General features: G+C 44.2%; 1 protein-coding gene across 2 annotated transcripts in view; it reads right to left on the bottom strand.

Moving 5' to 3' along the window:
- LOC106606425 (ethanolamine-phosphate cytidylyltransferase) overlaps positions 1–14,595 on the bottom strand; it is a 41,811-nt gene that overhangs the window by 13,000 nt on the left and 14,216 nt on the right. The window contains exons 3-10 of one of the 2 annotated variants that reach the window (XM_045719845.1): positions 12,439–12,600; positions 10,713–10,779; positions 9,419–9,503; positions 7,614–7,655; positions 6,506–6,653; positions 5,070–5,152; positions 4,031–4,108; positions 3,762–3,827 (exon numbers count right to left, since the gene is read on the bottom strand). In XM_045719845.1, the coding sequence (XP_045575801.1) occupies positions 3,762–3,827; positions 4,031–4,108; positions 5,070–5,152; positions 6,506–6,653; positions 7,614–7,655; positions 9,419–9,503; positions 10,713–10,779; positions 12,439–12,600 (731 nt within the window). The remainder of the gene's footprint in view (positions 1–3,761; positions 3,828–4,030; positions 4,109–5,069; positions 5,153–6,505; positions 6,654–7,613; positions 7,656–9,418; positions 9,504–10,712; positions 10,780–12,438; positions 12,601–14,595) is intronic. The other variant, XM_045719846.1, reaches the window with a different exon arrangement.

Below are 14,595 nucleotides of genomic sequence, written 5' to 3'. Positions count from 1 at the left end.
ACTAGCCCACTGTAGATACCACGCAGGGTGAGACCCAACACTAACCCACTGTAGATACCACGCAGGGTGAGACCCAACACTAACCCACTGTAGATACCACGCAGGGTGAGACCCAACACTAACCCACTGTAGATACCATGCAGGGTGAGACCCAACACTAACCCACTGTAGATACCACGCAGGGTGAGACCCAACACTAACCCACTGTAGATACCACGCAGGGTGAGACCCAACATTAACCACTGTAGATACCACGCATGATGAGACCCAACACTAACCCACTGTAGATACCATGCAGGGTGAGACCCAACACTAACCCACTGTAGATACCATGCATGATGAGACCCAACACTAACCCACTGTAGATACCACGCATGATGAGACCCAACACTAACCCACCGTAGATACCACGCATGATGAGACCCAACACTAACCCACTGTAGATGCCATGCATGATGAGACCCAACACTAACCCACTGTAGATACCATGCAGGGTGAGACCCAACACTAACCCACTGTAGATACCACGCATGATGAGACCCAACACTAACCCACTGTAGATGCCATGCATGATGAGACCCAACACTAACCCACTGTAGATACCACGCATGATGAGACCCAACACTAACCCACTGTAGATACCATGCAGGGTGAGACCCAACACTAACCCACTGTAGATACCATGCAGGGTGAGACCCAACACTAACCCACTGTAGATACCATGCAGGGTGAGACCCAACACTAACCCACTGTAGATACCATGCAGGGTGAGACCCAACACTAACCCACTGTAGATACCACGCATGATGAGACCCAACACTAACCCACTGTAGATACCATGCAGGGTGAGACCCAACACTAACCCACTGTAGATACCATGCAGGGTGAGACCCAACACTAACCCACTGTAGATACCATGCAGGGTGAGACCCAACACTAACCCACTGTAGATACCACGCATGATGAGACCCAACACTAACCCACTGTAGACACCATGCAGGGTGAGACCCAACACTAACCCACTGTAGATACCATGCAGGGTGAGACCCAACACTAACCCACTGTAGATACCATGCAGGGTGAGACCCAACACTAACCCACTGTAGATACCATGTAGGGTGAGACCCAACACTAACCCACTGTAGATACCATGCAGGGTGAGACCCAACACTAACCCACTGTAGATACCATGCAGGGTGAGACCCAACACTAACCCACTGTAGATACCATGCAGGGTGAGACCCAACACTAACCCACTGTAGATACCACGCAGGGTGAGACGCAACACTAACCCACTGTAGATACCACGCAGGGTGAGACCCAACACTAACCCACTGTAGATACCACGCAGGGTGAGACCCAACACTAACCCACTGTAGATACCACGCAGGGTGAGACCCAACACTAACCCACTGTAGATACCACGCAGGGTGAGACCCAACACTAACCCACTGTAGATACCACGCAGGGTGAGACCCAACACTAACCCACTGTAGATACCACGCAGGGTGAGACCCAACACTAACCCACTGTAGATACCACGCAGGGTGAGACCCAACACTAACCCACTGTAGATACCACGCAGGGTGAGACCCAACACTAACCCACTGTAGATACCACGCAGGGTGAGACCCAACACTAACCCACTGTAGATACCACGCAGGGTGAGACCCAACACTAACCCACTGTAGATACCACGCAGGGTGAGACCCAACACTAACCCACTGTAGATACCACGCAGGGTGAGACCCAACACTAACCCACTGTAGATACCACGCAGGGTGAGACCCAACACTAACCCACTGTAGATACCACGCAGGGTGAGACCCAACACTAACCCACTGTAGATACCACGCAGGGTGAGACCCAACACTAACCCACTGTAGATACCACGCAGGGTGAGACCCAACACTAACCCACTGTAGATACCACGCAGGGTGAGACCCAACACTAACCCACTGTAGATACCACGCAGGGTGAGACCCAACACTAACCCACTGTAGATACCACGCAGGGTGAGACCCAACACTAACCCACTGTAGATACCACGCAGGGTGAGACCCAACACTAACCCACTGTAGATACCACGCAGGGTGAGACCCAACACTAGCCCACTGTAGATACCACGCAGGGTGAGACCCAACACTAACCCACTGTAGATACCACGCAGGGTGAGACCCAACACTAACCCACTGTAGATACCACGCAGGGTGAGACCCAACACTAACCCACTGTAGATACCATGCAGGGTGAGACCCAACACTAACCCACTGTAGATACCACGCAGGGTGAGACCCAACACTAACCCACTGTAGATACCACGCAGGGTGAGACCCAACACTAACCCACTGTAGATACCACGCATGATGAGACCCAACACTAACCCACTGTAGATACCACGCAGGGTGAGACCCAACACTAACCCACTGTAGATACCATGCAGGGTGAGACCCAACACTAACCCACTGTAGATACCATGCAGGGTGAGACCCAACACTAACCCACTGTAGATACCATGCAGGGTGAGACCCAACACTAACCCACTGTAGATACCATGCAGGGTGAGACCCAACACTAACCCACTGTAGATACCATGCAGGGTGAGACCCAACACTAACCCACTGTAGATACCATGCAGGGTGAGACCCAACACTAACCCACTGTAGATACCATGCAGGGTGAGACCCAACACTACCCCACTGTAGATACCATGCAGGGTGAGACCCAACACTAACCCACTGTAGATACCATGCAGGGTGAGACCAAACACTAACCCACTGTAGATACCACGCATGGTGAGACCCAACACTAACCCACTGTAGATACCATGCAGGGTGAGACCCAACATTAACCACTGTAGATACCATGCAGGGTGAGACCCAACACTAACCCACTGTAGATACCATGTAGGGTGAGACCCAACACTAACCCACTGTAGATACCATGCAGGGTGAGACCCAACACTAACCCACTGTAGATACCACGCATGATGAGACCCAGCACTAACCCACTGTAGATACCACGCAGGGTGAGACCCAACACTAACCCACTGTAGATACCATGCAGGGTGAGACCCAACACTAACCCACTGTAGATACCATGCAGGGTGAGACCCAACACTAACCCACTGTAGATACCACGCAGGGTGAGACCCAACACTAACCCACTGTAGATACCACGCAGGGTGAGACCCAACACTAACCCACTGTAGATACCACGCAGGGTGAGACCCAACACTAACCCACTGTAGATACCACGCAGGGTGAGACCCAGCACTAACCCACTGTAGATACCACGCAGGGTGAGACCCAACACTAACCCACTGTAGATACCACGCAGGGTGAGACCCAACACTAACCCACTGTAGATACCACGCAGGATGAGACCCAACACTAACCCACTGTAGATACCACGCAGGATGAGACCCAACACTAACCCACTGTAGATACCACGCATGATGAGACCCAACACTAACCCACTGTAGATACCATGCAGGGTGAGACCCAACACTAACCCACTGTAGATACCATGCAGGGTGAGACCCAACACTAACCCACTGTAGATACCATGCAGGGTGAGACCCAACACTAACCCACTGTAGATACCACGCATGATGAGACCCAATACTAACCCACTGTAGATACCATGCAGGGTGAGACCCAACACTAACCCACTGTACCTTTGGAGTTTCCACAAATCTTAGCATGCTCAGCCTGGTTCAAATGGCTCGGCAGAACAAGTGTAGTGTCTTGAGCCCTTACCTTGAAGTGGTCTAGTAACTCTCTCGTGACTGCATAAGGCGCACCAATCACCACCTCAGAGACATACTACAGACAGAAACAGAACAGAAGCACATTAGATTAATATACTCATCACTTTTCATCATTTTATTTTACCTTTATTTTAACAGTCCCATTGAGACCGAGGTCTCTTTCACAAGGGAGCCCCGCATACACACAATTTACAAAATGACTCTTATAAAATAGATGTACAGTATCTCTTATTAAAGAGAAGGAGAGAGAGAACTTACTCGACAGGCCAGCACACTGAGTGTTCTCTCATGGACGTTCATAATGGGGTAATTCTTCCCTTTGTAGCGATTCACCTCCTGAAAAATTCACAGAAAACCCAAAAGTAAGAATAAGATGACGCAAATTTCCACTATCAGTGGCAGGATTTAATTTGACAGTGGGTTGGTTATAGGCATTGTGGTTTTTAAAGGAAATTTCTGATTGAGCCGAAATATGCAGCGTTTACCGTGAATGGGATCGCCGAGAACATTGTGGGATCATTGCCTTCGATAGCCATCACCAGGTTAATAGACCAATAACAAAGAGTTCCAAACCTCTCTGTCAATAACAGCTAGTTTTACATTTTCCTCTCCCCACTGAGACCACTCCTAGACAGTCCTTGCTAAATTCTTGCTTGAGAAATAGTTTTTTGCTGAAAAGCCATTTTTGTCCATTTTAATGCACAATTATTACAGTAACTGTTACCCAGAATGTATACTTATTGATATATAAATGGCTGCATTAGACCTATAAATCCCAGCCTAAATTATCTATTTTACAGCTGAACTGAGGAGACAATAGACCAGATTGTCTCAAAGAGTAACCCCACTATAACATATGGCTTGTCAGACTCACCTGGTCAAAGTGTAACCCCACTATAACATATGGCTTGTCAGACTCACCTGGTCAAAGTGTAACCTCACAATAACATATGGCTTGTCAGACTCACCTGGTCAAAGTGCAACCCCACTATAACATATGGCTTGTCAGACTCACCTGGTCAAAGAGTAACCCCACTATAACATATGGCTTGTCAGACTCACCTGGTCAAAGAGTAACCCCACTATAACATATGGCTTGTCAGACTCACCTGGTCAAAGAGTAACCCCACTATAACATATGGCTTGTCAGACTCACCTGGTCAAAGTGCAACCCCACTATAACATATGGCTTGTCAGACTCACCTGGTCAAAGAGTAACCCCACAATAACATATGGCTTGTCAGACTCACCTGGTCAAAGAGTAACCCCACTATAACATATGGCTTGTCAGACTCACCTGGTCAAAGTGTAACCCCACTATAACATATGGCTTGTCTGAAAGCCTGGAAACAGCCTCCAAGAAGTCCACATGGCCGATATCTGAGAAGACATTGGTCAAGGCCGACAACAACAACAACTATAGTATCTACAAACTAGGCCTCTGAGTCCAGTCTATAATCTCAAACCTCTCCACACACTGTAGATGACTGGGCCCAGGTGTTTTGGCTGACCACAGGACCAGCCAGTTATAGAAATACAGAACATCTACGTCACATAAGTGTAGTGCAGCTAGGTAGTGTAACAGTATAGCTTCCGTCCCTCTCCTCACCCCTACCTGGGCTCGAACCAGGGACCCTCTGCACACATCAACAACTGCCTCCCACGAAGCATCGTTACCCATCGCTCCACAAAAGCCGCGGCCCTTGCAGAGCAAGGGGAACAACTACTTCAAGGTCGCAGAGCGAGTGACGTCACTGATTGAAACGCTATTAGAGCGCGCCCCGCTAACTAGCTAGCCATTTCACATCGGTTACACTAGCATGAGGGGTGTTTGTCTTTCTATGGCCCAGTTTTTCTTGGTCAGGTCACATGGTCAGAAAATAACAACTCTTTGCTCTAACATGGTAGATATGAGTGTATAGAGTCACCTGACATTGATGTATCCTACCATCAGGGCCTTCAAAGCTGTCAGAGAAGGCCTTAGTAACAAGTCAAACCATTCTTATGTACATGTAACTGTCAAAATAAAGGAAACACTTGAGTAAATGAGGGATACAAAGTATATTGAAAGCAGGTGCTTCCACAAATGTGTGGTTCCTGAGTTCATTCAGCAATTAACATCCCATCATGCTTAGGGTGATGAAAAAAATGCTGGGTAAGCCATTATTTTTGGCTACCATGGCAATGCCACCATAGGATGACAATGTCCCCATCTACAGGGCACGAGTGGTCGCTGAATGAGCAAGAAAACGATGTAAACCATATGCCATGGCCGTCTCAGTCACCAGATCTTAACCCAATTTAACACTTATGGGACATTCTGGAGCGACATCTGAGACAGCGTTTTCCACCACCGTCAACAAAACACCAAATGATGGATTTTTTGGTGGAATAATGGTGTCTCATCCCTCAAATAGAGTTCCAGACATGTGTAGACTGTATGCCAAGGCAGAATGAAGCTGTTCTGGCTCGTGGTGGCCCAACACCATATTAAGAGACTATGTTGGTGTTTCCTTTATTTTGGCAGTTACCTGTATCAACTCACTCCATATTATAGACATGCTCAGGAAAAGCTCCTGGCACCAGACCTGGTAAATATGAGGAGGCTGGTGGAGGGAGACATCACCATGCGGGATTCCAGCCATTGTATTCGCTGGAATGCAACGAATGGAATGGTATCAAACACACGCAATTGAAAGTAGTGCGTTCATGGAGCCACCAGACAGAGGATACGGAAGAGGTCGAAGGCTCCAGCCACATAGATGATGGTGTCCCCAGGCTGAGGCTCCTGTCCTGAGGCAAACTGGATAATCTTCTGGGACGTCTGGAGGAACTGGGACACCCCCGTCCACGGACTGTGGCCCTTCGGACCCTGCAACACCCATAATGCACAAAGACCACGAATAAATACAGTGTAGCACTTGACAAACCACGACTAAATGTTCATTCCAAGCCAGCAAAGGAATGATATCATTACACTGAGTATGATATTCCTTACAGAGGCTAATACAGGTGGAACCTCTGAGAGAGTTATTGAGTCCCCTAAATGGAATGAAGTATTGTCCATAAATGTGTTCATTGGGCAGAAAGGGGAACAACACACCATGCCAGTATGTGGCAGCTTGACTTATTAAAATCCTATAGCATTTGGTATTCAAAGTTGGTATTCAATATTCACTACGGTCTTTTCTCATAGGAGAAAATGATCACACTGCGTCACCCAGTGGCCAAATGAGTAAAACACCATCTGAGATCCCTCTTCCTGAACATCCAGTAGCCAGTCAGTCAGCACTGTGAGGTATATCTCAATGTCCGTCAGAGACCCCAACACATTTATTCAACACTGGACAAATATATTTTTCTCTCTCTTTCAACGTATGAAAAAGAGAACATTTGTTATGTAACGGTGATCATTCTAAAGTAGCGTTCTCTTTCCCACCCCCATTTGGAATCCAAACGTTGTTCAAATGTAGATCCTCTGGTCAGTTTCTGCATTCAGAGGGAACAGAGGTGGTATTCATTACCACCTGGCCAGGCCCAGAGTTTTGATTATCAACTGGGCACCACAGTAACGCCCTTTGTTTCAGAGAGGGAGTTGGCGAGAGTTGGGGGGGGGTACTAAAGCTGTAGCAGAGAAAGTCTACCCAGGATTTGGACACAAATAGTGGACCATGACAAAGCAGTTGCTATGGTCAAGTGCACTCTGATTTTTAAAGGGCTCTTCTTTATTTAAATGATCAAAAACAGACAGCTGTGCATTTCACAGAGTGAGCCTTTGTGGGATTTAAAAAAATAACTTTTCTTGAAGTTGTACATGTATGAGAGTAGACATGGGACCTACCTTCCCAAAGTTGTCTGTGTGCTGTTGATAGTCTGAATGGCCCTGAGGGGACACAGGAGAGGAAACAGGCTCCAGTTGATCTACTATTCAACTGGAACAATAGGAGCTAGGAGACATGACAGATACGAGCAAATCATGACTTCTACATTTTTGATGTCAACAGGAGACTAAGTGGAAATTCGACTGAAGTGGAAGAACTCCTGGTCCTATTGTAGCCTATGAGGGGTTTTTATACTCACTATGGTAACCTATGAGGGGTTTCTATACTCACTATGGTAACCTATGAGGGGGTTCTATACTCACTATGGTAACCTATGAGGGGGTTCTATAGTCACTATGGTAACCTATGAGGGGTTTCTATACTCACTTTGGTAACCTATGAGGGGTTTTTATACTCACCATGGTAACCTATGAGGGGTTTCTATACTCACTATGGTAACCTATGAGGGGTTTCTATACTCACTATGGTAACATATGAGGGGTTTCTATACTCACCATGGTAACCTATGAGGGGGTTCTATACTCACTATGGTAACCTATGAGGGGTTTCTATACTCACTATGGTAACCTATGAGGGATTCTATACTCACTATGGTAACCTATGAGGGATTCTATACTCACCATGGTAACCTATGAGGGGTTTCTATACTCACTATGGTAACCTATGAGGGGTTGCTATACTCACTATGGTAACCTATGAGGGGTTTCTATACTCACTATGGTAACCTATGAGGGGTTTCTATACTCACTATGGTAACCTATGAGGGGTTTCTATACTCACCATGGTAACCTATGAGGGGTTTCTATACTCACTATGGTAACCTATGAGGGGTTTCTATACTCACCATGGTAACCTATGAGGGGTTGCTATACTCACTATGGTAACCTATGAGGGGTTTCTATACTCACCATGGTAACCTATGAGGGGTTACTATACTCACTATGGTAACCTATGAGGGGGTTCTATACTCACTATGGTAACCTATGAGGGGTTTCTATACTCACTATGGTAACCTATGAGGGGTTTCTATACTCACCATGGTAACCTATGAGGGGGTTCTATACTCACTATGGTAACCTATGAGGGGTTTCTATACTCACTATGGTAACCTATGAGGGGTTTCTATTCTCACCATGGTAACCTATGAGGGGTTTCTATACTCACCATGGTAACCTGTGAGGGGTTTCTATACTCACCATGGTAACCTATGAGGGGTTTCTATACTCACCATGGTAACCTATGAGGGGTTTCTATACTCACCATGGTAACCTATGAGGGGTTTCTATACTCACCATGGTAACCTATTAGGGGTTTCTATACTCACCATGGTAACCTATGAGGGGTTTCTATACTCACCATGGTAACCTATGAGGGGTTTCTATACTCACCATGGTAACCTATAAGGGGTTTCTATACTCACTATGGTAACCTATAAGGGGTTTCTATACTCACCATGGTAACCTATGAGGGGTTTCTATACTCACCATGGTAACCTATAAGGGGTTTCTATACTCACTATGGTAACCTATGAGGGGTTTCTATACTCACTATGGTAACCTATGAGGGGTTTCTATACTCACTATGGTAACCTATGAGGGGTTTCTATACTCACTATGGTAACCTATGAGGGGTTACTATACTCACTATGGTAACCTATGAGGGGTTGCTATACTCACCATGGTAACCTATGAGGGGTTTCTATACTCACTATGGTAACCTGTGAGGGGTTTCTATACTCACTATGGTAACCTATGAGGGGTTTCTATACTCACTATGGTAACCTATGAGGGGTTTCCATACTCACTATGTTGCTGTGGTGGGCTTTGGTCATCAGTAGCATGCGACCGACCAGGTCTGTGGTAGAAACTCCCTGGGTTCGCTTGCACTCCCTGGAACAACACCAGCCATGAGACAAAATTGTACAATTGTAGACAGAGCATAACAACAGCAATAATAATATGATAATATATTAAATAATATATAATATACTAAATAAAATATAAACGCAAAATGCAACAATTTCTAAGATTTTGCAGTTACAGTTCATATAAGGAAATCAGTCAATTGAAATACATTCATTAGGCCCTAATCTATGCATATGACATGGCTGGGAATACAGATATGCATCTGTTGGTCACAGTAGGGTTGTGAATCAGAAAACCAGTCAGTATCTGGTGTGAGCACCATTTGCCTCATGCAGCACGACACATCTCCTTGGCATAGAGTTGATCAGGCTGTTGATCACTCCTCTTCAATGGCTGTGTGAAGTTTCTGGATATTGTCGGGAACTAGAACACGTCGTACCCGTTGATCCAGAGCATCCCAAACATGCTCAATGGGTGACATGTCTGATGAGTATGCAGGCCATGGAAGAACTGGGACATTTTCAGCTTCCAGGAATTGTGTAACAGATCCTTGCAACATGGCGCTGTGCATTGAGGTGATGGCGTCGGATGAATGGCACGACAATGGGCCTCAGGATCTCGTCACGGTATCTCTGTTCATTGAAATTGCCATCGATAAAATGCAATTGTGCTCATTGTCTGCAGCTTATGCCCGCCCATACCATAACCCCACCATGGGGCACTCCGTTCACAGACGCACTGCCAAATTCTCTAAAACGGAGTTGGAGGAGGCTTATGGTATAGAAATGAACATTCAATTCTCTGGCAACAGCTCTGGTGGACATTCCTGCAGTCACCATGCCAATTGCACGCTCCCTCAAAACTTGAGACATCTGTGGCATTGTGTTGTGTGACAAAACTGCACATTTTAGAGTGGCCTTTTATTGTCCCTAGCACAAGGTGCACCTGTGTAATGATCATGCTGTGTAATCAGCTTCTTCATATGCCACTCCTGTCAGGTGGATGGATCATCTTGGCAAAGGAGAAATGCTCACTAACAGGATATAAACAAATTGGAGCTCAAGATTTGAAAGAAATAAGCTTTGTGTGCATATGGAACATTTCTGGGATTTTTTATTTCAGCTCATGAAACATGGGACCAACACTTTACATGTTGCCTTTATATTTTTGTTCAGTGTATATTATTAACGACAGCTTAATATCAAGGTTCATTCCAGCTTGAGTAACTCTCACCTGTACCTCCCTGACCTCTTCACCTCTTCGTATGTGTCCTTCCCATCCGCTGTTAGTGTGATGTCATCTGAAATGACACATTCAACATGTCTGCTATATTCTGATCAAGGCGACAGACATGAGATACTTTACAGGAGTTCAAGGGGCAAGATAGAACCATTAGATACTGGGAAAACACGAAACAGGATATTACCCCCCAAAATATGAAAACTAAATAAAATAAAAGTGTATTGGTCGCGTACACAGTTTAGCAGATGTTATAGCGGATGCAGCGAAATACTTGTGTTACTAATTCCTCACAGTGTTACTATGTTAATATAGTATGTTAATGGGTTAATAAGTTACTATGTTACTATGTCACTGTGCTAATATGTTACTGTGTTAGTATGTTACTACTGTTACTGTGCTACTATGTTACATTTACATTTTAGTCATTTAGCAGACGCTCTTATCCAGAGCGACTTACAGTAGTGAATGCATACATTTCATCTCATACATTTTTGTTTCTGCGCTGGCCCCCCGTGGGAATCGAACCCACAACCCTGGCATTGCAAACACCATGCTCTACCAACTGAGCTACAGGGAAGGCTAATGTTAATACGTTACTGTGTTACTACTGTTACTGTGTTACTATGCTACTGTGTTACTGTGTTACTATGTTACTGTGTTAGTATGTTACTACTGTTACTGTGTTAATAAGTTACTGTGCTACTATGTTAATACGTTACTGTGTTACTACTGTTACTGTGTTACTATGTTACTGTGTTACTATGCTACTGTGTTAATAAGTTACCTTGTTACTGTGTTACTACTGTTACTGTGTTACTATGTTACTTTGTTACTATGTTACTGTGTTAATAAGTTACTATGTTACTATGTTATTACCATGTCACTGTGTCACTGTTACTTTTCTACTGTGTTACTGTGCTACTATGTTACTACTGTTACTGTGTTACTATGTTACTTTGCTACTATGTTACTGTGTTAATAAGTTACTATGTTACTACTGTTACTGTGCTACTGTGTTACTAAGTTACTGTGCCACTGTTACTGTTACTACTGTTACTGTGTTACTATGTTACTGTGTTACTACTGTTACTGTGTTACTGTGTTACTATGTTACTGTGTAACTGTGTTACTACTGTTACTGTGTTACTATGTTACTGTGTAACTGTGTTACTACTGTTACTATGTTACTACTGTTACTATGTTACTGTGTTACTATGTTATTGTGTTACTTTGTTACTACTGTTACTGTGTTACTATGTTACTACTGTGTTACTATGTTACTGTGTTACTATGTTACTGTGTAACTGTGTTACTACTGTTACTATGTTATTGTGTTACTTTGTTACTATGTTACTACTGTTACTGTGTTACTATGTTACTGTGTTACTATGGTTACTGTGTTAGTGTTAATACGCTAGTATGTTACTATGTTACCACTGTTACTGTGTCACTATGTTACTACTGTTACTGAGTCACTATGTCACTGTGTTACTATGTTACTGTGTTACTATGTTACACTTCACATTAAAACAATACAATGAAAATAAGTGAAGTTCTACTCTACTGTTTCTGAGTCTACCTATCAAAGACATGGGGGGATGTTTCTCTCTCTCTCTCTCTCTACACAAACAGTTGCTGAGTGGACTATCCTGGATTTAAAAAAATGAACAGAATATTCAGAACCGGCCCACCCATTCAAGTATCTCATCAAACTCACCTCCGTGCACACAGAAGTCACTGGTGTACTTGTCCAGGGTCTCCAGCGTGGTGACGTAGGGCGCTCCCTCCACTATCTCATCCACCCACTTGATGGCTCTTACCATCTTGTATCGTTCATCCTGGGTGAAGACCGGGGGACCCTTGTGCTGTGAGATCTCACCTACAGGGTGACGAGGTATTATTACTAATGGTCACTGATATTCATCAAAACACACCGACCACCAGAAGCTAATAGCTGTAGAGTGTTTTTTCCCTGGCATTAAAGGGACAGTTCATCTTTTAGTATTTTGTTCATTAGAACACTGTTAACATGATCCCCCAAAAAGTGTCCATATCAGCAGTTAAGTTTTCAAGATAGAGCACTTTCAGTACAGAGAAAAAGCTGTGATGATGATGAAATTAGTTGAGTGAACTATCCCTTTAACAAGTGTCCTGTGGTCAGTTCCGGTCCACATTTAGATCCATGTCTGCACATGTTTACTATAGACGAGTCATGATGACCATGTTTACTATAGACGAGTCATGATGACCATGTTTACAATAGACGAGTCATGATGACCATGTTTACTATAGACGAGCCATGATGACCATGTTTACTATAGACGAGCCATGATGACCATGTTTACTATAGACGAGTCATGATGACCATGTTTACTATAGACGAGTCATGATGACCATGTTTACTATAGACGAGCCATGATGACCATGTTTACTATAGACGAGCCATGATGACCATGTTTACTATAGACGAGCCATGATGACCATGTTTACTATAGACGAGCCATGATGACCATGTTTACTATAGACGAGCCATGATGACCATGTTTACTATAGACGAGTCATGATGACCATGTTTACTATAGACGAGTCATGATGACCATGTTTACTATAGACGAGTCATGATGACCATGTTTACTATAGACGAGTCATGATGACCATGTTTACTATAGACGAGTCATGATGACCATGTTTACTATAGACGAGCCATGATGACCATGTTTACTATAGACGAGCCATGATGACCATGTTTACTATAGACGAGCCATGATGACCATGTTGACTATAGACGAGCCATGATGACCATGTTTACTATAGACGAGTCATGATGACCATGTTGACTATAGACGAGTCATGATGACCATGTTTACTATAGACGAGTCATGATGACCATGTTTACTATAGACGAGTCATGATGACCATGTTTACTATAGACGAGTCATGATGACCATGTTTACTATAGACGAGTCATGATGACCATGTTTACTATAGACGAGCCATGATGACCATGTTGACTATAGACGAGCCATGATGACCATGTTGACTATAGACGAGTCATGATGACCATGTTGACTATAGACGAGTCATGATGACCATGTTTACTATAGACGAGTCATGATGACCATGTTGACTATAGACGAGTCATGATGACCATGTTTACTATAGACGAGTCATGATGACCATGTTTACTATAGACGAGTCATGATGACCATGTTTACTATAGACGAGTCATGATGACCATGTTTACTATAGACGAGCCATGATGACCATGTTGACTATAGACGAGTCATGATGACCATGTTGACTATAGACGAGTCATGATGACCATGTTGACTATAAACGAGTCATGATGACCATGTTTACTATAGACGAGTCATGATGACCATGTTTACTATAGACGAGCCATGATGACCATGTTTACTATAGACGAGCCATGATGACCATGTTTACTATAGACGAGCCATGATGACCATGTTTACTATAGACGAGCCATGATGACCATGTTTACTATAGACGAGTCATGATGACCATGTTTACTATAGACGAGTCATGATGACCATGTTTACTATAGACGAGTCATGATGACCATGTTTACTATAGACGAGTCATGATGACCATGTTTACTATAGACGAGTCATGATGACCATGTTTACTATAGACGAGCCATGATGACCATGTTTACTATAGACGAGCCATGATGACCATGTTTACTATAGACGAGCCATGATGACCATGTTTACTATAGACGAGCCATGATGACCATGTTGACTATAGACGAGCCATGATGACCATGTTGACTATAGACGAGCCATGATGACCATGTTGACTATAGACGAGTCATGATGACCATGTTTACTATAGACGAGCCATGATGACC

The sequence above is a fragment of the Salmo salar genome, chromosome ssa06 (assembly GCF_905237065.1).
Source record: "Salmo salar chromosome ssa06, Ssal_v3.1, whole genome shotgun sequence".
Lineage (NCBI taxonomy): Eukaryota > Metazoa > Chordata > Actinopteri > Salmoniformes > Salmonidae > Salmo > Salmo salar.
Note: the sequence above shows the minus strand (reverse complement) of the source record. Positions and strands in the feature narration are given on the sequence as shown.